Here is a 24161-nt window from a genome sequence, read left to right as displayed (position 1 = left end):
TGGGGGTCTACTCTTATATTTTATTCCATAAGAAAGCGAGACCCTCCACACTCTTATGAACATTTGGAAACACTTGAACCCCTGCTATTTATTTTCATCAGTATATAGACATACTACATTGTTTATAACACACTATACAGCTATTATAAACAGATATAAGGACATTTGTGTTAAGTGCTAAAAAATGTACAGTATTTTCAACAATTCTTCTCCTATGAGGACATTTTATTGTAAATGCATTATATTATATCTGTTTATATACTAGCATTCACTTACAGCTGCTGCACAGGAGTGACAACATTGATAAACATCTTAAAATGTCCTTATATCTCTGTTCAACGACATTATTGTGTGTTATAAATATGTATTAAATGTTAATATGATGCTTATAAATGCTAAAAATACAGCCACTCGTTTAGTAAAGAGCTGTGATCAGGGCCCAGACACCATCTCTGCTGATGCTGAGCACAACAATGATGAAAAATCTGAAAAATATATGACTCTGGGATGAGAACAAACCCACCACACCCTCCCTGGCCACAGATTTCTGTCCGACTCTGTCAGTGGAGACCCTCAGCAGAGCCCCCTCTCTGTTCAGCCTCTCCAGCCCATACTGCTCTGCCTTCCCCCAGAACAACATCATAGAGCAACATGTCTTTCGCTTTTGTTTTATCGTCCAGTGAGTATTGAGACGGACATAGGCTAGTTCCTCAAGCTCCGGCTTCAGTAGGGCCCCCAGGAAGACCTGGGACTCATCAGAGTGCTCTGTGATCATAACCAGCTGGAAGGTCTCCTCCAGCAGAGTCAGGTCAGCAGGTCAGGAGGAGCTCCACTACAGGCTGTTGAGACCAAATTCAAAGCTCATGGGGTTCTTTGCTCGGCCATTCTCAGGCTCTTTAGGGCCCCAGAGTGGCTCTGATGACTCCAGGGAAACCGACAGTGCTGATTTGTGCTGGGCTGTCTCTGCTGCCTTTTAGGCTATAATGAAGGTTTATTAAGAAAAAACAGATTCAAATGTCTGTAAAGGTTCATGCATCATGATGATGTAGGTGCTATTTGGTGGTATCATCCGTTTGAGTCGCTCAACTCAAAATACATGGCTGCAAAGTACATCAAACTGAGAGGAGCCATCAGGAAACTCATCCACAAATTCTGCCCTGAATCTGAAACCAGGAAAAGGCAGTTTGAAAATCACAATCACATCAAACTAGGGAGAAACAAAACCATGACAGAGATTCAGGCTTTGTTTAGCAAAGAACAGTCACAGTAGAGTACGTCTCTGGATAGTTAAACTGTTGGTGTAATAAGGGAAAGCAAATGTGGCTCTGTCCCTCTCTCCCATACAGAACAGCATATTCTGGAAAGTGCTGTTTCCAGTCTTGTGGGTTTTGAGGAAAATATCAGGAGAGTGTTTCCTTCTCCTCAGTTAATTATAGCGATCAGCATCCATTTGGGCCTGTACACTGGAAAACTGAGTGTCACTTCTGCAGCTTTGGTATGGGTAATTAGGTCTTTATCCTTGACTGGTAGCTTACTCCAATGGGCAAATGACGAGGGCTTTGAAAAGGAAATACAAGGGTTTAACAGAATAATGTACTATCATTCAGGATTGTTTCCTCAGTGAGATGATCATTGGAATTTGTGGACTCTGCTCATTGTTGTTCTTTCTGTTTAGTCATTGAATGAGTGAGAGACAAAAGGGGGAGGTTTCAGAAGACTGGGGACACCGCAGAATAGAGACTAGAAGAATAAAGACTGAGGTATACAAAGAGAAATTACATTCTGTTCTTTACCTGGAATATTGCAACACATGGATACTCAACATGTGCCCTCTGTGGCTGAAAGGCTTCCAACGTGCAGCAGTAAATACCTGTTTATCATGCAAAACTACAGGCTGCATGATATTTCTAATGATGACTGAGGCTTCTGTGCGAGTGCGGCTTGTGAGCGTGCTGCTCCACGTACTGTATGTACACATATGTCAATCATTATGTATGTTACTAAAAAAGCATGAAACCTTTCCATTAAGGTAAATAAATAATAATATTAGCTCAGGCTTCCTTTCTGCTGGGCATATCCCACATTCAAGTCCATCAAAAGCAACATGAAAGGTTCCTCTTTGTTGTGGAGGACATGAAAATGCAGGTCTCAGCCTCATGAATGTGAAGCTTTCCTAGTTTTCTTTTTCTTATATGACAGCAAACGATAAGGGCCAATTTATCCTGTTGTTTGGATAAAACCTTTTTATATACAGTCTATAGATGAAGCTTTTTGGAGTCATCCTGGGTTTGGGAACTTGATGGGAATTTTTCACTAAATTTCTGCCTCTTTTTTAGATCAAACGATCACACAATTAAACTAAAAGATGTCCGTCTGATTAATCAATAGTAATAACAATAGAAAAATAACTGTTAGATGCAGCCCTGTTATTGAATAGTGAGTGCTTTTAAAGCATACAAATACTACACGCTGGCAATAAAATAATGATATATATATAAAAAAAAACTGTAGCTCGACTAATACATCTCGGCCTGATGAAGTTTAACGTCTCGGTTTACAGTGTTAAAGTATTTCCACATGGAGACACACGCAGTGCAGAGATAATCCCCGCTGTCTCCTCCACAACACTGAGCGTTTATCTCCCATCCCCCACGCCGGCCGCTGCTCTCTCATTCCTCCCTGTTACACGGAGCCCTCACTGGGCATGCGGGTAGAGAGCGAAACGGTGGATGGGGGCGCTGCAGAGTCGTACAGGCCGGTCCCTGCGATACAATCTGCCGAGAGAGGGGGGTGAAGGAAAAAAACCGACTGGGTAGGTCGGTCTTTGTTTCTGGCTAGGAGGAAAAACCAAGAGACGTTGCAACCGGTGAGGATTCAAACATCCCCTTTCGCCACTTGTGTAAGTCAAGTTTAATTTCGATACCGGACGAGGGGGCTTTTGTCTGTGTTTTACGCTGCTGTTCGAGGGTAAATGAGCTTTGACGAGGTGGTTTTTGTTTGAGAAATAGACGAGACCGACATTACAGTGCCGCTGCTGTGGCGCGACAGTGCAATGAATGAAAATTGTTTTTGGAAATGAACTTAGAGCGGAGCACTGAGCCAAGGGTACGGGAGGCGCGTTGGATCAATCAGCTCCAGCGATGGGGGATGCTCTTACCGGCGCATCTGGATAAACAGCTCACTAAACAACACATTTTTCTGCCTAATTGGCCTGGGAGAGCATGGCCGGCTAGGCTAGCTCGCCTAGCTCATTAGCATGCTAGCCACCATCCGTGTTGTTGTAGGCTTTTCCCCTAACGGGGCAGTCTGAGTCGGACTGCTGTTCTTTGTAGTTTTACCTTAAATGTGGCGTCATTTTACGGCCCGGTCAGTTGTCCGGTGAATGCCAGTAAACTTGTGTTACTTTATGAGAAACAGGAGGTTGAATTGTTGTGTTTTAATTGACACAGCGTAACGTTAACCATAAAACCCGGCTAGGCCTAGCTAACGTTAGCAAAGCTAGGAATGCTAATAATAGCTAACCCAACTGTTATTTGTTTGTAAATCTAAACACTGTAACAACCGGACTAACACTGTTTTTTATTTATTTATTTATTTTTTTTACTTTTATCAGCTGTTCTGTCATCGATGTTCAAACACGTCGGTCTGTGTATCAGCGCGGGTTGTATTTTGTTCATTATAGCTCCGTCTACAAAGGCTTTTTGACATAGTTTTGAGCCGTGAAGTGACAGTTTAGATGACCTCTTGGCGACCCACCGTGTGTATGAAGTTTACATCCAGCGAAACCATTACATCACTTTAGTGCCTGACTTTAGGCTCACAAGTCAGATATGTGGTATCAATGTTCATAATGGTCTTGTTGTTCATTCGGAAACTGACCATCTGGCACAATTTGAACTCACAAGGGTTAAAGATTTGACATATTTAAAAGGACAGTTCACTCCACAACGACATATTAACAGTTTCGTCTTATGCATCCATCAGTTAAGATGTGATTAGTTGCGGCTCAGAGGTGTTGGTCGTAGTTCACACTGAACAGTAGCATCCGATGTGTGGTTTGCACACCAAACATTTGAAAAACACGCAACAGCAGCATCACTTTCCTAGAGTAATGACTTATCATGCAGAGTGATCCACCCACCTGCTTGAGAGTTTCACCACCACCACCTGTTTTAACTGTTGACAAAAGTTGATTTTGTTGAAAGTGATTTGGTTAAGCTGCAAGGGTTTTGATAAACAAGTAATTGTATTAGTCAGTTATCAAGCAAAAAGGCCAAGCAACCTATCTCTGAGTCTTGCCTTGTTGTATCTCTGAGAATGTGTCGATTTGCTCCTGGACTCATTGTAAATTAAATATGTTGTGTTTTTGGACTATAGGTCAGACAAACCAAGTAATCTGAAGACATTATCTTTGATTTTTTTTTAAATCAGAGTAATAATTTTTCACTCTTCTGATATTGTATATACATGATGATTAGTCAAAAAATAATGCATAGATTAATCAGGGATTAAAAGTGTAACTACAGTTTGAAAGAGACACAGTGATTGAGTTTTTCAGGTGTTAAGTCTCAATGAGCCTGTTGTAGTAAACTTTGGCTGATCACATCCCATCTTGTCTGGTGATTTTGTGCTTACAGAAACATGCCATGAGTCAACACATCTTACTTGTCTCAAAATAACACACTTTTCTTAAAATAGTCATATTTGACTTTGCTGTTAAGATTATTTGTTGTTTAGGTTTTGTGTCAGAGAAATGTTCTCAAAGTGAATACATCAACACCTACGCTCGTCTGGTCAGACACATACATATTCTGATCATTTCCTAAATTCCCGCTGTCACTTCACAGGGTCCTTGCTGCTGCCACACATTCCCAGTTTCCCGTGAGAGATGTCCACTCCAGACCCCCCAATGGGAGGGACACCTCGGCCTGGACCCTCCCCAGGCCCAGGGCCATCTCCAGGAGGCATGATGGGCCCGAGCCCGGGTCCCTCACCAGGCTCAGCCCACAGCATGATGGGGCCCAGCCCAGGTCCTCCTGGATCTGGACACCCTCACCCTCCACAGGGACCCTCAGGATATCCTCAGGACAACATGCACCAGATGCACAAAGTACTTCATTCTTATTTCTTTGTTTACCACACCTTCATTCATTTAGCTCCTCTTAGGTTTACAATGACTTAATTCAGTAATGGTATATGTTTGTCTAGTGATACTGCAGGAACAACTAATTAATCACCTGCTTGCTAATTATTTTGTAATTGTGGTCTTAATGTAAATATCACCTTCAGAGATGACATCTGTTACAACACAGTCTACACATTAGGACTGTATAAAGTATATGTGTAGGTTTGAGTCAAATGTAGAAAAAATTGAAACAAGCTTTGTTTTATTTATGATTTGTTTTCAGCCCATGGAAGCCATGCATGAGAAGGTAATGCCTGATGACCCTCGCTTTGGCCAGATGAAGGGCATGGGCATGAGACCAGGGGGCCACAGTGGTATGGGACCTCCTCCAAGCCCCATGGACCAACATTCCCAAGGTAACAAATCACACAGTATTGTATATAAATACTGTTTTTGTATTAGGTTGCTGGTCTGAATCATATCAACACACAGTGGGTGAAGAAAGACTGAAATTAAGGATGTTCTTTTTGTCCCAGGAAAGCTCCACAGGATGAACTGATCTCTTTTACATAGACATAGTGTATGAGGAACAAGTGCAGTGTGGGTGTGTGTGTGTATGGGAACTCATCCATCCGGTTCCTCTTCTTGTGTTGCTGCCTGTGCAGCACCATAAGCAGACAGCGGTTGGCAGGATGATAGAGGGGGCGGGGTTGAGGGGTTTTCCCTCTCAGACAACAACAAGGGCAGCTGTACCTACACCCACACAGTCAGTCAGCTGAAGAGATACTCTCAGGAGCACTGAAATGACATGACAGCAGAGTTAGAGCTGACGTATAGAACATGGAGATGGTACAGTGTGTAAGTGATGTAAAGAGCATTTTGTTCTGTCATTTGCTGTTGCATTTTTGGACTTGTAGTCTAAACTTAAGATAATAAAACAGGTTGTTAGTTTGCTCATCGTCAGGGTAAATGGGTAAATCTGGCTTTGTTAAACACATATTTACAATGAGTGAATCTTTTTTTTTTTGCATACCCATCATGCGTCTGTTCTGTGTTCCCTAGGTTACCCCTCGCCATTGGGTGGGTCAGAGCATGCACCCAGCCCTGTCCCAGCCAATGGCCCTCCCTCCGGCCCCATGATGCCTGGAGGACCCTCTGGCCCTGGGGCTGGCCCGATGGAGGGCAGTGGTGACCCTAATCAGGGCATGGGTCAACCTAACCGTGGCGGTCCCCAGGGTCCAGGTGGACCAGGTGGTGCAGGAGGTGGACCTGGTGGTGCAGGTGGACCCACTCCTTTCAACCAGAACCAGCTGCACCAGCTCAGGGCCCAGATTATGGCTTACAAGATGCTGGCGCGCAATCAGGCCCTACCAGAGCACCTGCAGATGGCCGTGCAGGGGAAGAGGCCTATGCCAGGGATGCAACAGCAGCCGATGCCTAACATGCCACCCTCTACGGGACCTGGAGGTGGGCCTGGGGCTGGGCCGGGACCAGCTCAGGCCAACTACAACAGACCTCACGGTGAGTTAAGGGAGGAGGTCAAGAAGCCTATCCAGTGTATTTTGTCTGTTTCTCAACAAAATAATATCCAAGCATATTTGTACCATAAGCTTTAAACAATGAAAGAAGAATATTTGACAGCTCAACAGAGACCTCTGGTGGCTGAACATGATATTGTTTGTCTTTAGCCGCCCACACATTCACTGATTACAGGAAAATATTATACCGTTTTTCATATTAATATTTGACTTTAATGTTTCAGGCATGGTAGGCCCCAATATGGCGCCTCCTGGACCTGCAGGAGTTCCCCCAGGTATGCAAGGCCAGCCTACCAATGGACCTCCCAAATCATGGCCTGAAGGTAAACTCAGTATTAAAACAAGCACTGTGGATTTTTATGTGCACAGTGAAACTGACCTCTTCTAAATTCACATCTGCCAGGACCAATGGTGAATGCTGCTGCTCCATCCAACCCTCCCCAGAAGCTGATTCCACCTCAACCCACTGGCAGACCCTCCCCTGCTCCTCCCTCCGTGCCCCCTGCTGCCTCCCCAGTAATGCCCCCTCAGACACAGTCCCCAGGACAGCCTGCCCAGCCTCCTCCCATGATGCTACACCAGAAGCAGAACCGTATAACCCCCATTCAAAAACCCCGCGGGCTGGACCCAGTGGAGATTCTCCAGGAGAGAGAATACAGGTGAGACACAGTGGGGGGTAATGTTGAACCGTACACTATGTCTTCTTGAAACATAAAGATCTGTTCTTATTTGGATGAACTCCTGTTATGTTAGTATTTCATTCATTATTTTGTTTGAATCCATAGTTTAATATACTTGTAGCATGGACTAATGCCACATACCAGAGCTTTAATAGCCTAAACTAGTTAACCCTTAGGTCCTTATATGGGCCTTTAATATACACAGCTCAACAGAAAAACACATAGCAAACAGCACTAAACACAAACAGTAATGTAATTAAAAGCCAAAAAACTTTGATCGTTCATAACTACATGTCTAATCCCTCTTTAAAAACAATTTCAACTTGAGTTTATAATGATGCCTATTCATGACTTCTGTGACAAAACCTTTTTAATACATAGTTTCATAACCTTTAAATTTAATTTACCATTTCTGGCAAGTTCTAGCCCCTGAATGCAAAACATATTGTTGACTTAATGTTAGACATGAGTTTGGAAACCATGCTTGTTAACACAGCAATGTACTGCAACAGATGAATGGAAGCTGATAAACTAGTTCTACGAGTTCAGTATGCAACAGTTGTGTCTGACAGCCTGCTGCAGGGTGTGAAGCTGGTAAATTATTTATTTACAGCATATCAACTACTTCGGAATAAAGATGACGTCTCCTTCATATTGACTCCCAACATTTAAACCATTTATCAGTGAAAATGTGTAAATAACTATATCATGGTTCAATGATAGGGAGAAACCAAAAAAAGTTTTTACCATCATTACCATCATCAAATTCTTGATCAGATATAAGGAGAGAAAAATTATCCTTTGAGTTTTTGGTTGTTCAATTTTTTCTCTTCATATATTTTTCAGGCTGCAGGCCCGTATTGCTCACCGCATCCAGGAGCTGGAGAACCTGCCTGGCTCTCTGGCTGGGGATCTGCGCACAAAGGCCAACATCGAGCTCAAGGCCCTGAGGCTGCTGAACTTCCAGAGACAGGTAGAAATGCAAAATCTACACAGCTGTAGTCTTGTGTAGTTGTGTGTCATTGTTTCCCCCCCTGTGGAATATGTATAATAATATGTTGACTTTTTTTACGCCTGCAGCTGCGTCAGGAGGTGGTGGTTTGCATGCGGCGTGACACAGCTTTGGAAACAGCCCTCAACGCTAAAGCCTACAAGCGCAGCAAACGCCAGTCTCTCCGTGAGGCCCGCATCACTGAGAAGCTTGAGAAACAGCAGAAGATTGAACAGGAGCGGAAACGTCGTCAGAAACACCAGGTACACAGTGGCGAAAAGAGCAGAGCGAATCAGTCATTTCTTTATTTGCATTCAATCAAACCATGTTCTGTTTTTGTTAGACTTTGTTTGACTTAGGCTTGTTTGTCCCAAAAACCAAAGTAATCATGACAGTAAAACAAACAGTGATTATATTTGTTAGCAGATGAAAACATGACAACACGAGTTTAAAGAGGAGAAAATGACATTTAAGAAGAGTTTGATTTCAGATCACATTTCTTTATTAACAGTGGTTTGTTCTTTTGTTGACAGGAATACCTCAACAGCATCCTGCAGCACGCCAAGGACTTCAAGGAGTACCACCGCTCCATCACAGCGAAGATCCAGAAGGCCACCAAAGCTGTCGCCACCTATCATGCCAACACTGAGCGCGAGCAGAAGAAAGAGAATGAGCGCATTGAGAAGGAGAGAATGCGGAGGCTGATGGTGAGACTCAAATCAAAAGGATCAGTCTGTACTTACTGCAGGTGGTGGCTGAAATTTTGCCGCTATTTATTAGCATCTGACCTCTCTGTGAATCCTCTTCCAGGCTGAAGATGAAGAAGGCTACCGTAAACTTATCGACCAGAAGAAAGACAAGCGTCTGGCCTACCTGCTGCAGCAGACAGACGAATACGTGGCCAACCTCACTGAGCTGGTGCGTGCCCACAAAGCTGCACAAGCTCTCAAAGAGAAGAAGAAGAAGAAGAAAAAGAAGGTAAGTGTTTACATTGGTCATTTGTATTGCATCTCTTGTAAAATTTAATTGCATTTTTTACATGTAATTAAATTTTTATGTGTTTTCCAGAAGCCAGAGATTGCAGAGGGTGTTGCTCCTGCTCTGGGACCTGATGGAGAGGTGAGTTTAAAAACTTTGACAGTTCACCTACATTTGAAGATGATGTTATGATTTATAACTTTAATGTGCAGCAGTGTGTTTTTGTTTACAGCATTATAAATGTATTTTTCCTCCTCCCAGCCTTTAGATGAGACCAGTCAAATGAGTGACCTGCCCGTGAAGGTCATACATGTGGACAGCGGAAAGATCCTGACCGGGGTTGAAGCACCAAAGGCCGGCCAGCTGGAGGCGTGGCTCGAAATGAACCCGGGGTAGGTGTCATGTCTACAGTATAACTTTAACAAGGGAGATAATCACATTGCTTGTCACACAGTGATAATGCTGCAAGTCGATCTGGATTAAAGGTTCAGAGTTACAGCTCATAGCACTGAGAGTTACACGAATGAACATCAAAGTCATGTTGTAACAGATAATGATTGTCCTTGAGCAGAACAGAAAAGACAGAGGAGTTATCTCGCTGTAATCGTTTCTCACTCTGCCACAAACATTTTGTTCCTCTGCAGATACGAAGTAGCGCCGCGTTCAGACAGTGAAGACAGCGGCTCAGATGAGGAGGAGGAGGAGGAGGAGGTACATAAGACCGTTAACGCTACATCAGAGCAAAATGTTCACTTGTAATTTTCTTGCCAGCAGTTTTTCTAACCTCCCCTTTTTCCGTCAGGAGGATGATGATGAGCAGCCTCAGCACTCTTCAGCTACAGCAGAGGAGAAGAAGAAGATTCCTGACCCTGACAGCGAGGACGTATCTGAAGTGGATGTCCAACACATCATCGAGTAAGATGGGAGCCAAATGTCATCTTTGTTGGCAATAAATGAGTCTGAAGTATAAAAAAATAATTTAAATAATTTTTCTTTATGTTCTCTCTGTGTATTTTGGTTGGTTTTATTTGCTGTTTTTCATCCACACAAAACGTCTTACCAATATTTTTTTCTCCGTCTCTTCCTCCCTTGCCCCTTCCACCAGACACGCCAAGCAGGATGTAGATGATGAGTACAGCAGTGCAAGTTTCAACCGAGGCCTGCAGTCGTACTATGCTGTGGCTCATGCCGTCACTGAGAAGGTGGATAAACAGTCCTCGCTGCTGGTCAATGGGCAGCTCAAGCAATACCAGGTGCACCTCCCAAACCTGCCAAGAAGAGGAGAATAATGTTGTTAGTGAAATCCAACCAGATGGTTTAATGATGTTTTAGTGAGCTGAAGCTAACTGTGACCCTTTCCTGCCCAGATCAAAGGTCTAGAGTGGCTGGTGTCACTTTACAACAACAACTTGAATGGCATCCTGGCCGATGAGATGGGTTTGGGAAAAACCATCCAGACCATCGCCCTCATCACTTACCTCATGGAGTACAAGCGCCTCAACGGGCCCTTCCTCATCATTGTACCTCTCTCGTAAGTCTTGATAGGTCTTGCTTGTTTCCCCGTGGGCTCAGCTGCGAAAATGCCAACTTAAAAGCAATAAATTCTTATAAAGAAAGCTGTAAGGACTGTTTATGTTTGTATGTTGAGGGGAGTAGAAACTTTCCTGAACCATAGTTGTGTTTTTTGTTTACAGAACTCTATCAAACTGGGTCTATGAGTTTGATAAGTGGGCGCCATCTGTCGTGAAGGTCTCCTACAAGGTCAGTGGCACCTACTTTGATATTCTGTCAGTTACTTTTTGTCATGACAAAAAAGACGTTTAAAACCAAAGGTCAGTTATAAATGATTTGGATTATTTATACGTTACTGTTGTTGAAAATAAATGGAAAGCAATTCTGTTCACTTCCAGGGGTCTCCAGCTGCTCGTCGTGCATTCGTTCCCATCTTGCGCAGTGGCAAGTTCAACGTGCTGCTCACCACATACGAGTACATTATCAAAGATAAACAAGTGCTAGCAAAGGTAAGGAAGCATCCTCAGATGTAGTTTTCAGGTTATATACGGTACAAAATGTATTCGCTCATGAATCAGTCTCTCAGTCATGATGTTCGGTTTTCCAATTTTTAAATATGCTGTTTTTCCTCCCAAAGCTCCGTTGGAAGTACATGATTGTGGACGAGGGTCATCGTATGAAGAACCACCACTGTAAGCTGACCCAAGTCTTGAACACGCACTACCTGGCCCCACGGCGTCTGCTGCTCACAGGCACTCCGCTGCAGAACAAGCTGCCTGAGCTCTGGGCCCTGCTCAACTTCCTCCTGCCCACCATCTTCAAGAGCTGCAGCACCTTCGAACAGTGGTTCAACGCCCCCTTTGCCATGACAGGGGAGAAGGTGATAAACTTAGCAGATAGTCTTTTCAAATAGACCTCCACGTGACATGAGGTAACATAGTAAATATATCCTCCTCATCCTCCTCTCTCTGTTATTTGTCACTCAAGGTTGACCTGAATGAGGAAGAGACCATCCTGATCATTCGACGTTTACACAAAGTGCTCCGACCTTTCTTGCTGCGCCGACTCAAGAAAGAAGTCGAGGCCCAGCTGCCGGAGAAGGTCAGGCTTTGTTTCACTTGCTCATTAGTCATTTTTACTGAGATAATGAATCTTATGATTCATTTACAGCCATTAATTATATACATTTTTTTCATTCCATTATCATCAACCACAGTTTTAGCTGTTTTGTCACATTTAACTATTTTAACTTTTCATCAAACTGTTTAACTGTCGATCCACACAGTTATCCATTTCAACCAGTTACACATACTGACTACTTTAAGCTTCTCTGCTCACTTGTTAACTGGTTTTCTCACACACTCAGTTGCATGATGTGATGTTTGACTCAAATATTTTTGAGCAAATAATTCAGATTATTTTTCTTTCCTGAGCTTTTGCCTTCTTTATGGTTTCTAGATGGAGTGTGTGAGCCATTTCAGCTCTTCATTCATACAGTCAAAGCCATTTTTCATTACTTTTAGCAAACTTTATTTCAACAGTTTATCCACTATACATGTCCACTATTGCAACATGTTGTGACAACTGACTGCATAACAGATTTTTTTTTTTATTAAACAATTGGTATAATTTAGTGGCTTTCCTAAGTCTTTCCTTTGTTGTTGGTTTCCAGGTGGAATATGTGATAAAGTGCGACATGTCAGCCCTGCAGAGGGTTCTGTACAGACACATGCAGGCCAAGGGAGTGCTGCTCACAGATGGGTCAGAAAAAGACAAGAAGGTGAGAAGGAGAAGAGAATGTCTTTAAATTTATTGGTGAAACCTTATTTTGCAGACATGAAGCCTTTTAGAATGAGATTTATTTCAAAGCTCATAACAAACTAAACTATTTGTATTTTTCTGTTGTGTTTTTTTCTTTTTCTTTTAAATCTTCCAGGGTAAAGGAGGCACGAAGACCCTGATGAACACTATCATGCAACTGAGAAAGATTTGCAACCATCCCTATATGTTCCAGCACATTGAGGTACCAGAAAGACACTTGAGCTTAACCAGGCTGTTACTGAATCATTTTCTCCTGAGTAAATTGAGCAAGTAAAAACAGTTGCATGAATGCAGAATTCAGAGCAAAATGAATGAACTTTAATTTAAGCTTGTTTTTTTTGTCTTACAGGAGTCTTTCTCTGAGCATCTCGGTTATTCTGGTGGAATAGTGACTGGGTATGTAAAGCTTGACATTGTGTGTGTTTGTACAGCTCGTGTGTGTCTGGTGTAGGTGTGGATCTACAGTACGTACTGTCTCATTCTTGCTCGTGTTCTCCTGTCCAGCGCTGACCTGTACCGCTCCTCTGGGAAGTTTGAGCTGCTGGATCGTATCCTGCCCAAGCTGAGGGCCACCAACCACAAAGTGCTGCTCTTCTGTCAAATGACCTCACTCATGACTATCATGGAGGACTACTTTGCGTACCGCAACTTCAAGTACTTACGTCTGGACGGTGAGACACCTCACATGAGACACATCTCCTTTCTCCTGCATATTCTCCAACAATTTACTGCACAATTTCACAACATAAATAAGAAACTCATGAGGATTTTTATGGAGTTTTCACTGTCAGTTGATCATATGGAACAGTTGGGATGTAATCTTATAACTCTAATCTTTTCCCCTCAAATAGGAACCACCAAGGCAGAGGACCGTGGCATGCTGCTGAAGACATTCAATGACCCAGCCTCTGAGTACTTTGTGTTCCTGCTCAGTACCAGGGCAGGAGGCCTGGGCCTCAACCTGCAGTCTGCTGACACTGTCATCATCTTTGACAGTGACTGGAACCCACATCAGGTACTCAAAATATATGGTGACATCAACCCAGGTCTGAGTTAGGACACTGGACATACTGAATATGACACTGGGATTTTTCTGGGGGTGTTGCACTGTCACATGAACTATCAACATCAGGTGTAAAAGTAATAAAGTCACAATAGTTTCTATAGTCACCACACACAATCCCTCCACCTAAACCAGCCATGTGTTTGTGCTCCTACAGGACTTGCAGGCCCAGGACAGAGCCCACCGCATCGGTCAGCAGAACGAGGTGCGCGTGCTCCGCCTCTGCACCGTCAACAGCGTGGAGGAGAAGATCCTGGCAGCGGCCAAGTACAAACTGAACGTGGACCAGAAAGTCATCCAGGCCGGCATGTTCGACCAGAAGTCCTCAGGCTTTGAACGTCGGGCCTTCTTACAGGCCATTCTGGAGCACGAGGAGCAGGACGAGGTCGGGGCTCGAGGAGGCTGCCGCACTAGGGGGGCGTGGGTGGGTGTGATCTGAACCTGTTCCAACATCGCCCACCCACCCACATCCGCCTGTGCTCTGCCCCACCTCTTCATTCTCTCCTTTTTTTTCTCCTCCTCTGTCTCTTTTCCTTACTTCCCTGTTTCTCAGGATTTGTGAGCTTTCATCAATCCAGACTTCTCCTTTTCTCCCTTATGTATTTCTGCTTCTGCACAAACCTTTGATGGTTAATATGACACTTTATCTCTTACCCTATTATAAACACTTTTCCCGTTTATTTATTGATTTATTTATTTATTTTTTCCTTTTTCTGCTGTAGACTTTTTTATGCAAAAAACATTTTGCTATTTACATTTTATTAACGTTTAATTGTAATTGTATTTGTAGTGATAAATGAAACAGTTGAATCTGCAGAGCTGTAATATAAAGCTGTAAAGACCTACATGGATATGTGAATGTCTACATTAAGTCAAGAGTAATATACATTGAGTAGCTTTTGTTTCCTTTTGTGCAAATGAGTCATTAGTTCAGAGACTTGGCTCTGAGGCACCACATAAATCTGCCGTCAGCCTCTTCTCACTCACTCTGTCTCATTGGTCTGTAGGAGGAAGACGAAGTGCCCGATGATGAGACTGTCAATCAGATGATTGCCAGAAGTGAAGAGGAGTTTGAGCAGTTCATGGTTAGTCCCAGTTTTATCACAGTAATCAGATTATTTGTAAGTTTATGGTCAGAATCCATAAACCTCCTGCTGCGTTCTGTTTTTTATCCCAGCGCATGGATCTAGACAGACGCCGCGAGGAAGCACGCAACCCTAAGAGGAAACCTCGTCTGATGGAGGAGGACGATATGCCCAGCTGGATTTTGAAAGACGACGCTGAGGTTGAGAGGCTAACTTGTGAGGAGGAGGAGGAGAAGATGTTTGGCAGAGGATCCCGCCAACGGAAGGAGGTGGACTACAGCGACTCGCTCACTGAGAAACAGTGGCTCAAGGTGGGATGTCATGTATTTTCATCTGAAAATTGGTTTAGTCTTCATGAACTATCAATAGTTTTAACCTGATTTCTCATCCCCACAGGCCATAGAGGAGGGTAACCTCGAGGACATCGAGGAAGAAGTGCGCCACAAAAAGACGACCAGAAAGCGCAAGAGAGACCGTGACCATGACGGAGGCCCGGCCACACCCAGCTCCAGCGGTGGTCGGGGGAGGGACAAGGATGAGGAGGTGAAGAAAGCAAAGAAACGCGGTCGCCCGCCTGCAGAGAAACTCTCTCCCAACCCGCCGTCCCTCACTAAGAAGATGAAGAAGATCGTCGATGCTGTCATCAAATACAAGGATGGGTGAGAACATCTCAGCTTCTCTGCAGCACAGATCACCAGCAATGATATATCTTACTACATCTGTAATCTACTGAGTGGTAATTTAGTAACACTGGCTCACAGTGATTCATACTAAGACCACAGCCTCCCTCTCTCTGTAGTAATGGCCGACAACTGAGTGAAGTTTTCATCCAGCTGCCCTCTCGCAAGGAGCTGCCTGAGTACTACGAGCTCATCCGCAAACCTGTGGACTTCAAGAAGATCAAGGTGCGGTGAAAAGAAACGATTTGGCCTTTTGTGCTTTTTCATCTCATTATCTCCTGTGTGTTTCACTGCTGCTCCCTCTTGTTCCCTCTGTCCATCAGGAGAGGATCCGGAGCCATAAGTACCGCAGCCTGAACGACCTGGAGAAGGATGTGATGCTGCTGTGTCAGAATGCCCAGACTTTCAACCTGGAGGGGTCTCTGGTGAGTTCAGCCTGGACAACACACTCACTTATGTTGTACATGTTCATATTAAACTCACCAGTCTACAGGATGTCAGTGTCAGTCAGTGGCAAAGCCTTAATAATCTCTGTAACTTCGTCTCTGTGTGGAAATGTTTTAGATATACGAGGACTCCATCGTGCTGCAGTCTGTCTTCACCAGCGTGAGGCAGAAGATCGAGAAGGAGGACGAGAGTGAAGGAGAGGAGAGTGAGGAAGAGGAGGAGGAGGTAGACGAAGGTTCTGAGTCTGAATGTGAGTATCAGAAACACAGTGTTTTTACACTGGATTAGTTGGGCTTGTCCATTGTCAGCAGCACTGTAATGTTTGCGATCTTTGTTCTGATCTTTCCCCTCAGCTCGTTCAGTGAAAGTGAAGATTAAGCTGAGCCGGAAAGAAAAGGGCGATCGTGGAGGAAAAGGACAACGACGAAGGGGCCGCGGCGCCCGGGCTAAACCTGTGGTGAGCGATGACGACAGTGAAGAGGAACAGGAAGAGGTGAGAGGAGAAGTTCACCCACCAGAACAAAAATCTTTTCTCTAAAATGCAGTAAATCAAAGAGAGCGTTTACACAGTGGTGTAGTAGTAGTAGTCACTGTTGGTGTATACAGCATGAGTGTATATGCTCTGAGCAGGCGAGTCGCCAGCTTGATTCCCGACCGGCCCAATTCTTTGCTGCACGTCATTCCTCTCTCTCCACTCATGCTACACTATCCTGTCTAATAAAGGGACAAAATGCCTCGAGAAATAACTTGGATGAGAAAAAAAAGGAAAAGTGGGAATTTTATTTTAGAGCTAAAACTTGTTTATTAATCATTTAATCATCAACATGTAATTCAACAGTTTTGATAAATGATTATCATTAATGATAAATGGTATGGATTTTGGCAGAAAATACCAAACACTGATTATTTCCAGCTTTTAATAAATTGATAATCTTCCTCTTTTTAAGTGTTGGGTCAAACAAAACAAGAAATTTTATGACATCACCCTTGCGGATGACATTTTCACTATTCTCTGACATATAATTTAAATTAAACTAAATAATAAAATAAAAAAAGTAACAGACAAATGAACAATGAAAACAATCATCAGTTGCAGCCTGATGATTCTCTTTCCCATAGTAATATTGCACAGTTCAGTCTGATTAGATTTAATCCAGTTGCGTTGTAGGTATCTTCTTGTTATGTTCCCTCTGCTGTGGGAATACTGTGGATATTTCTCCACAGGTCACTTTCCATGGAGAAAACATTAATCAGCAGCTGTATTTATAGTCAATTAATTGTTGAAGTTATTTTTCCAAGCAAAACATTCCTCAGTTTCAGCTTCTCAAATGTTGGTTATGTTTGTTCATGTGATGGTAAACCGTGTCTTTTGACAGGCTTCAGGAAACTGTAACTGGTATTTCTGAATATTTTGTAGACCAAACGATTCGTTGAGAAAACTCTTCCTCCATGATATAATAATAATGACAGTAAGCCACTGCCTTACTTTGCAGAGCCTCATCTTAGTTAAGTTTTTCACTTTCAGACATAAAGTTCAGTTCACATTCATCTGGATTATTTAACCCTTCATGAATACTCTGTCCCTGTGTTGAATAACATAAGTGAATCTGTTTCCCCTGTGCTCTTTGTTTCAGGAGCGTTCGGCCAGTGGCAGCGAGGAGGACTGAAGTGAACCACTCCTGATTGGACCAACGGCCCACTGAGCCCCTTACTGGACTTTATATATTTTACTTAGATACAGCAGGGAGACAGTCAGTGGAAAAGGCCTAGTTTTACCTAGATGAGCTGATTTTTAGTGAGACAATTGTATTCTCATTAAAGTATACCATTAATTAAAAACCAATAAAAAAAATAAAATATTAAAGATATGAACCATCCACTTCCATATTTAAACCATTTTTCCCAGTATGAGTAGTAGTGTCTCTTTGCCTTTTTGATTTCTCCTGTAAGTGGAAAATTGACAGAGTCTGAATTATAGACTGATCGTGGCCATTAAGACAGCAAACAGTTTTTTTAAATGGTATTAATTTTGTCGTCTTTTACTTTGAGACAAAACATACATGTGAACCAGGAGTCGCTGCGTTCCCTTAAGTCCCCTTTTGAATGCATGTCGTGCGTGTCTGTGGAAATGCACCTGGATGTGTCTTCGCTATTATCTCTGTGTTTAATTTAAGACTACAAGCGGGATCACGGTACATCCCACCCTGCAGCCCCTCCCTCTCAGGTTGTGTATGTAAAGGGGGGAGGGAAGGATAGGACCATTTTCTCGTGTCGGTGTCACTGGATTCCAAAAAGTACAATAAAGGCATCTCATAATTAATCTGCTGTCTCCACTGTTTATGTCCAAACACGCATCCACACAGTTACCAACTGCACTCATCACATCTGGACACTAGGTGGCCCACTGAGAACAGGCAGCTGCTCACTTCTCACCACCGCCTGCTCACAGTTTAGCTGCAACATGGATCTTAAATAAGCTCCAGCCATTATCTCTGATGTATTTCAGAGCTTCCAGGAGTGAATTAAATCGAATCAAATCAGCTAAGCACAGTTAAATATTCAGATGATGCTATTTGATCTAAAGCACCTACATAAAGTCAGTCCATTCATGGTAATGAGCGTTCAGCAGGCCCACCACCATGGCTGGACTGTACACGAATCAGCAGTAAACATGGTGGAAATTCAAAAAGTCATTTCAGTTGAACGTAAAGCTGAAACACTGATGTGTGATTAAAAGCAGGAGGCAATTGCCTCTTTCTCCATTTGCTCTCATGCTCATATACATAAACTTCATACTGTCATAATATCAGGGTTGTTTTTACTTCCTGATCTCTGCTGCCCCCAGTGCTGCTAACAATCAACTGTAGCAGCTTTAATATCAGTCGAGTTGAGATGAGACAACCTTTCACTTTAGTTTAAGTCATTAGCTGTAGTTATGAATATTGTTTGAAATGATAATATCTGACAGACTGGAAGCTCGTTCCTAAAAAGCCTTTCCTTTTTGTCACCACCACATGCTCACAACCTCCACATTTCACCAGGACCTCTTTGTATTGTACAACGGACATTCAGAAACAACACAACAACAGGTGATGTGATTGGCTGGTTAACTTTACACCAGGCTAGGTTGATGATCGAACTTGGGTTTCCTATGTTTTCTTCTATTTTCTTTCTGTCTGAAAACTTTCCCCCAAAGTTTCCTTCAAAATAAAACTCTGTGCGGGACGAAATTAAAAGACTGATTGTTATCAACACTGTTAGAGTCTTTTATTTCTCACAGTGAACACCTCAGTCATACCACAGTGACAGGTGTGTGCATCCACATTCTCTAATTTTACGCTTCACTGATTAAATATTCAAAACAGCTCCATGCAGGAGATGGTGGTTCTGAATGTGACTCGCTGTCTGTCTGCAGATTTTCTCGACAACCTCTCATCTGATTGACTTCAAACTCCATGTGTGTATTGTTGAGGACCAAAGGAAGAGCAGTGTCGACTGAAGCTTTTTGGATGTAGGGTTTTAAGAAAGGCCGAACTGTGGCGGCACCCAGACACTATCAGAGCGGAGCAGCCACATGTTGAACAGGCACTGCACTGGTTAAGAAGAAGACAGAGTTTGGCACAGCTGTAAATCTGCCTGAGTGAGCATGTGAGACGAGTGAGAGATGTGTGACAACTCAGAGGCCGAGAGTGGAGAAACAGAGCAGACACCAGCAGCCTCAGCTTTATTCACAACATCTCAGCTTCAGTCAGGTGGGAGACTGAAATCAGCTGGAGGAGGCGTCTGTGGTCTGATGAGGCCGACACTGAGCTTCTTGGCCATCACAGTAACAATCATGTGACCTTACACATCATCATCAACACACCTTTCCCACTGTGAAGCTGGTGGCAGCTTCAGGCTGTGTGGGTACATCTGTGCAGAGGCCCGTGAAGGCTTGTGGGGCTAAAATGAAACCACCCAAATACAGAAACCCGTCACCTGAGAGAAGATTTGTTTTTCCAGTGAGAAAATTCAATGTTGCAAAGCGATGAAAAACAACATTTTCCATGTTGGATAAAGACTTTGTCTAAGCACTGTATTCTGACTGGGCCTCTGACCCTGACACGCCCACATCCTGCTTTCCCTCACGTGATTTTGTCAGCGCCAGGGGGCACAAGCCCCAACACCTATACAAACATGAGGGGTTATATCTGCCGTGAATCTGCTGTATGGGTAATTTCTCATGTCTCGGCTGAGCTTTGGAGGAGCAGCCCCCCCCCCCCCACACACACACACACACCCAGCATGAGTCTCCCTGCGGACACATTTTGCTGTGTGTGTGTGTGTGTGCATGTTTTTAAGTTGTAGTTGTCATTGTTGTTCATTTCACCCATAAATACTTCACGTCATGAGAGAAACTAACGAGGACATTCTTCAACCATTTCCCTGTTTCACCCTCTTTCAACACAGCATCAGTCTTATCTTCTTCTCCAGGGCCAAGGTGATGACTGCAAATGTAACTTTTTCCAAGAAAGAGGTTGTTTACTGAGCTGCACTCCCTCTCCACGAGCCACAATGACACTCAGACAGTCCAGAAATGTGTCCCTGAGCTGGTGGGCTGCATTTTCACTGGATGATGGATTGCAGAAAATTATGTCTGAAATGTTTAACGCCAGAAATCTTTCTTTCTTTGTCCTCTGATGATTCTTCTGCAGGCGCAAGACTCCCTCACTCCCACGCGCACACACACACACACACACACACACACACACACACACACACAAAACAAGTTCCCCCTGCCTGGCTGTTCTGTTGGGTGAACAGAGGCCAAGAACACGTTTAACTACATCTGGAAGGACCTGAATTGATCTTCATTGGAAGACAGAGATAGTTTATGTGTTGCAGCCAATGCAGTGTTGTGTCAGGAGAAGCAGTGAGTTGTGAGCAGGATTGTGGGGGAGTGGGGGGGGGCATACTGGAAGAACCAGAAAGTGTTTACATAGGCCGAGGTGGGGACGTGGAGGTTGTGCATAATGAAAGAGAGAAACCCCGTCAGTAATAGTAAAGGGGTGTGTTCTACCTCATCTGTACTCTAGTTTCTACCGATGCTTTCTCTGTCAGGAGTTTCTACCTCTCTGCTGCAGTGTGACCTATCTGTTCAATCAGCAATTCATAACAGGGTGAGGGAGAGGAGGAGGAGGATACGGGGGCTCGCGCCGATCAGAGAGCATCTCATCGGGAAGTCAGAGGTCGACTCTGACACAGTTTAGAAAACTTTTCATGTGCAGAGGACCCAGTTTTAGCCAGAGGCCTGAAAAGTCCTTGTCAGTTCTTGTTAGATGAACCCGATGTACAGTGGGGTCGGAGGTGGGTGGCTTCCCCCTCTGAAAAAGGTCGACATCGGACAGAAAATGTGTCCTGTTCACTACAGGACTTTGGTGTCGAACAGACTGTTTGCATGTGAAGAATTTTTTTTAAATAGATTGATCATAATCTGTAGCCGGTGTTTTGATCAGTGTAACGGAGGTAAATGTGTGCACCAGTAGTGGACAGTAACTCAGTACAATTGTTTAAATATTGTTCTTCAATACTTTTTAATATTTTAATCTGAGCATCATCATTTTATGATCTGATCACATGTTTAGTCTCTTATATAGCAGAGATATCAAGTAAAGTAAAAGTACCTCAAAATTGTACTTAAGTACAGTATTTGAGTAAATGTACTTCAAGTATAAATATATACAGTATTGTATTTTACAGATTGAGTTACTTTGCAGGTTGGAATTTTACATAAAAAACATAAAATATATCATATCTCATAAAATACAGTAAATTGTTAAACATGGCTTTCAACCTTTTTCTTAGACAAAAGACGCTTCACATGTTTATCAAATAGGAAAAAGAAAAAAGATTAAAGAAAAAACCCAAAAAATGAACCGGCTGCAGATTTGCAGTTTATACCTTTTTTTCTTCATCTGTTCTACTCTATTAATCATCTCATGACCCCTCAGATTTTACGACCCTTTGTGGGGGCCCAGGCCTTGGGTTGCACTAAACAACCTAACAGTATATACAGCAGTTCAAACTACCACCTCGAGCAGCTACAGCAGAGAAAAGCATTAACTTCAGCTCTTCAGCTCTGAGGTGTAGAAACAGGTGAACAGACTCTGTGATTACAGTGTGGGCCTCAGAGGTACTAACACACAGGCCCAGTGTTTTGTTTTCTGATCCCTCACGTGTCCAGTTCAGCTAAGGCTAAACTTACCTGCGTGTTTCGTATGTTTCTTTGAACATTGTGCACATTTATCAGAGTAACACTGAAGGTCACGCATGATAAAAAGGACTTGGTCAATAAAGACTATACAGGGGGCTTCGGTTATCTTCATGTATAACCCTCCCTGTGATAGTAACTGAGTCAATGTATTTACTTATCACCAACTTCAAATTTCCCCCGAAGTGATTTAGCTTCTTGTTTTTTTTAAACCTGTGCTGATGTTCCAGTCTGGACCACATCTGGATTATTGAACTGTTTTCAATCACAAACTGCCTCTGTGTTGTATCCGAACGGGATTAGTGGTATTCTCTCCGCTCGGTTCAAGGCTGCTGTTTTTAGCTTTTATCGCTTTACATGTGCTTTATCTCCACCTCTGATGTAAATCTCGTTGTAAACTATCTTATGGACTCACAACAGCTGAGACTTTGAACCTTAAATACCATGAATGTTTTTTTCTTTGTGAGAGGTGACAAACCTCAATTCAGAAAGTGGTGATGTGAAGATAAAAGCCGTGCTAATGACTTTACAGCCTGTTTAGATTTTATTAGGTTTTATGTTAAGTTTTACTCACCGGTCCAGTAACCTGTTCTATTTACCTTTTATCAATATTTTAGTTGAGTAAAATGAATAGATTAACATCACATATGTCTGTTGTGAAGCTCTGTACAAACCATATGAACAGGGCTGCTTTGTGTGGACCAGGTTATTTGGTTTTATTTAAATATTGAACCTCTGCCGGAGCAGGCCAGCTGCCAGTCTTACAGACTGTCACCAGCCACATCTGAGGACAAAGTGTGGACTTCAAACCAGCTGACTGAGGACATCTTGTTTACATGAGGGAACAGTTGGTTTTAGACCAAAAAAATCAACATGAGACAAACTGATTGTCTTAATAACAGGTCAGGTTCAGGTTAGGGTATCAGAGAAGTGAGAGGTGATGATCAGGTGACCACAGCCAAACAGGCCCACACATTTCTACTATTCATGGCTATTCTGTTCTATATGATGTTCACGATCTTCTATATGTTTGTTTTGGTCAATACTTTTTTTTCATTTTTACATTTTCAGCCACAGATTTGGAGAACTACTGTGTATGTGCTGATCTTTCTGTGTGATGTGTTGGCAATGATATAAACATTTGATAACACCGGGCTTATCCTATAATTAAAGAAAGAAAAAAAACAGGGTTCCTACCATGGCATATAAGAGCCATTGATATCTTGTAAATCAAGTTGTAATTTTATGAGGAAAAAGAAGAATGTCTCTGGAAAACAAGTTAATATTTTTCAAGAAAGAATATTCTGAGGAAAAAAGTAACACAATTTCTAGAGAGAAGTTGTAATGTTGTGAGAAAAAGTCAATATTTTGAGAAAAAAAATGTAATAAAAAAAGGTAAAATTTCAAGAAAAAAGTTAATATTTAAAAAAAAGATTGTTTTTTTAAGAGGTGATCATATACTTTGAAAAAAGATGCAAGGAGAACCAGTCTTGTATGTTATGACCCAATTGGACTGAATGTGTGTGTTCCTAACTCATTCTTGTCCCCCCTGGCTTGGTTCCTCTTAAAATCTAAAATGATAAGGTTCTTGTGAGGTCCTTTGGCTTGTCAAAGCTGAAATATTTCTTCTTTTTATTACATTTTTTATTTTACTTTATTTTATTTATAAACATTTCAGGTTTTTCTCTGAACATTCTCGACATCTCAGATTATTTTCTCCTGGTCAGGGACTCTAATGCTCCACTGTGGGGCCCCTGATGAAAAAACTTCATCCAGGTCAACCTAACTGCTGGCTACGCCCCTGTCAGATGTATCGGTAAAGTCAGAGTTTGGCTCCAGGGAATGAAACTAAACTAATGTATATACACACACACTGTCTGTATACAGTGTGTGTGTGTGTGTGTGTGTGTCTTTCGTATCTCTCTGAAAGGGTTAAACTCATAGTAAAATCCGTCTCCTCAGAGCTCCGCCTCCCAATTGTTGAGGATGTG

The 24161-nt window shown here is 42.8% G+C and overlaps 2 protein-coding genes across 3 annotated transcripts; one reads left to right on the top strand and one right to left on the bottom strand.

The window, feature by feature from the left end:
• Positions 1 to 415: 415 nt before the first annotated feature.
• Positions 416 to 3165, bottom strand: LOC139609225 (galactosylceramide sulfotransferase). The gene is given in 5 exon segments (XM_071463527.1): positions 416 to 1163; positions 1276 to 1297; positions 1300 to 1418; positions 2700 to 2774; positions 3158 to 3165. Coding segments are annotated over 5 exon segments (972 nt in total).
• Positions 2713 to 18240, top strand: smarca4a (SWI/SNF related BAF chromatin remodeling complex subunit ATPase 4a). 2 transcript variants are annotated; one of them, XM_071474505.1, is made up of 34 exons: positions 2713 to 2899; positions 4848 to 5110; positions 5409 to 5541; positions 6188 to 6646; positions 6888 to 6986; positions 7067 to 7322; positions 8190 to 8316; positions 8424 to 8597; positions 8868 to 9041; positions 9145 to 9312; positions 9403 to 9453; positions 9574 to 9704; positions 9957 to 10023; positions 10115 to 10227; positions 10418 to 10565; positions 10680 to 10843; positions 11007 to 11073; positions 11223 to 11333; positions 11462 to 11704; positions 11812 to 11925; positions 12497 to 12604; positions 12761 to 12847; positions 12995 to 13041; positions 13150 to 13316; positions 13497 to 13660; positions 13866 to 14132; positions 14716 to 14793; positions 14886 to 15104; positions 15190 to 15452; positions 15593 to 15698; positions 15797 to 15898; positions 16038 to 16170; positions 16274 to 16413; positions 17555 to 18240. In XM_071474505.1, exons 2-34 carry the CDS (start codon positions 4889 to 4891, stop codon positions 17585 to 17587), a joined length of 4935 nt encoding a protein of 1644 aa, XP_071330606.1. In that variant the 5' UTR covers positions 2713 to 2899; positions 4848 to 4888; the 3' UTR covers positions 17588 to 18240. The 2 variants fall into 2 exon arrangements, with proteins under 2 accessions (XP_071330606.1, XP_071330607.1); XM_071474506.1 differs by having other exon boundaries at positions 2714 to 2899; positions 13866 to 14093.
• The last annotated feature ends 5921 nt before the right edge of the window (positions 18241 to 24161 follow it).

The sequence above is a fragment of the Trachinotus anak genome, unplaced genomic scaffold (genome assembly GCF_046630095.1).
Source record: "Trachinotus anak isolate AG129_WGS33_773 ecotype Australia unplaced genomic scaffold, CSIRO_AGI_Tana_v1 ptg000003l, whole genome shotgun sequence".
NCBI classification, from domain to species: Eukaryota; Metazoa; Chordata; class Actinopteri; order Carangiformes; family Carangidae; genus Trachinotus; species Trachinotus anak.
Note: the sequence above shows the minus strand (reverse complement) of the source record. Positions and strands in the feature narration are given on the sequence as shown.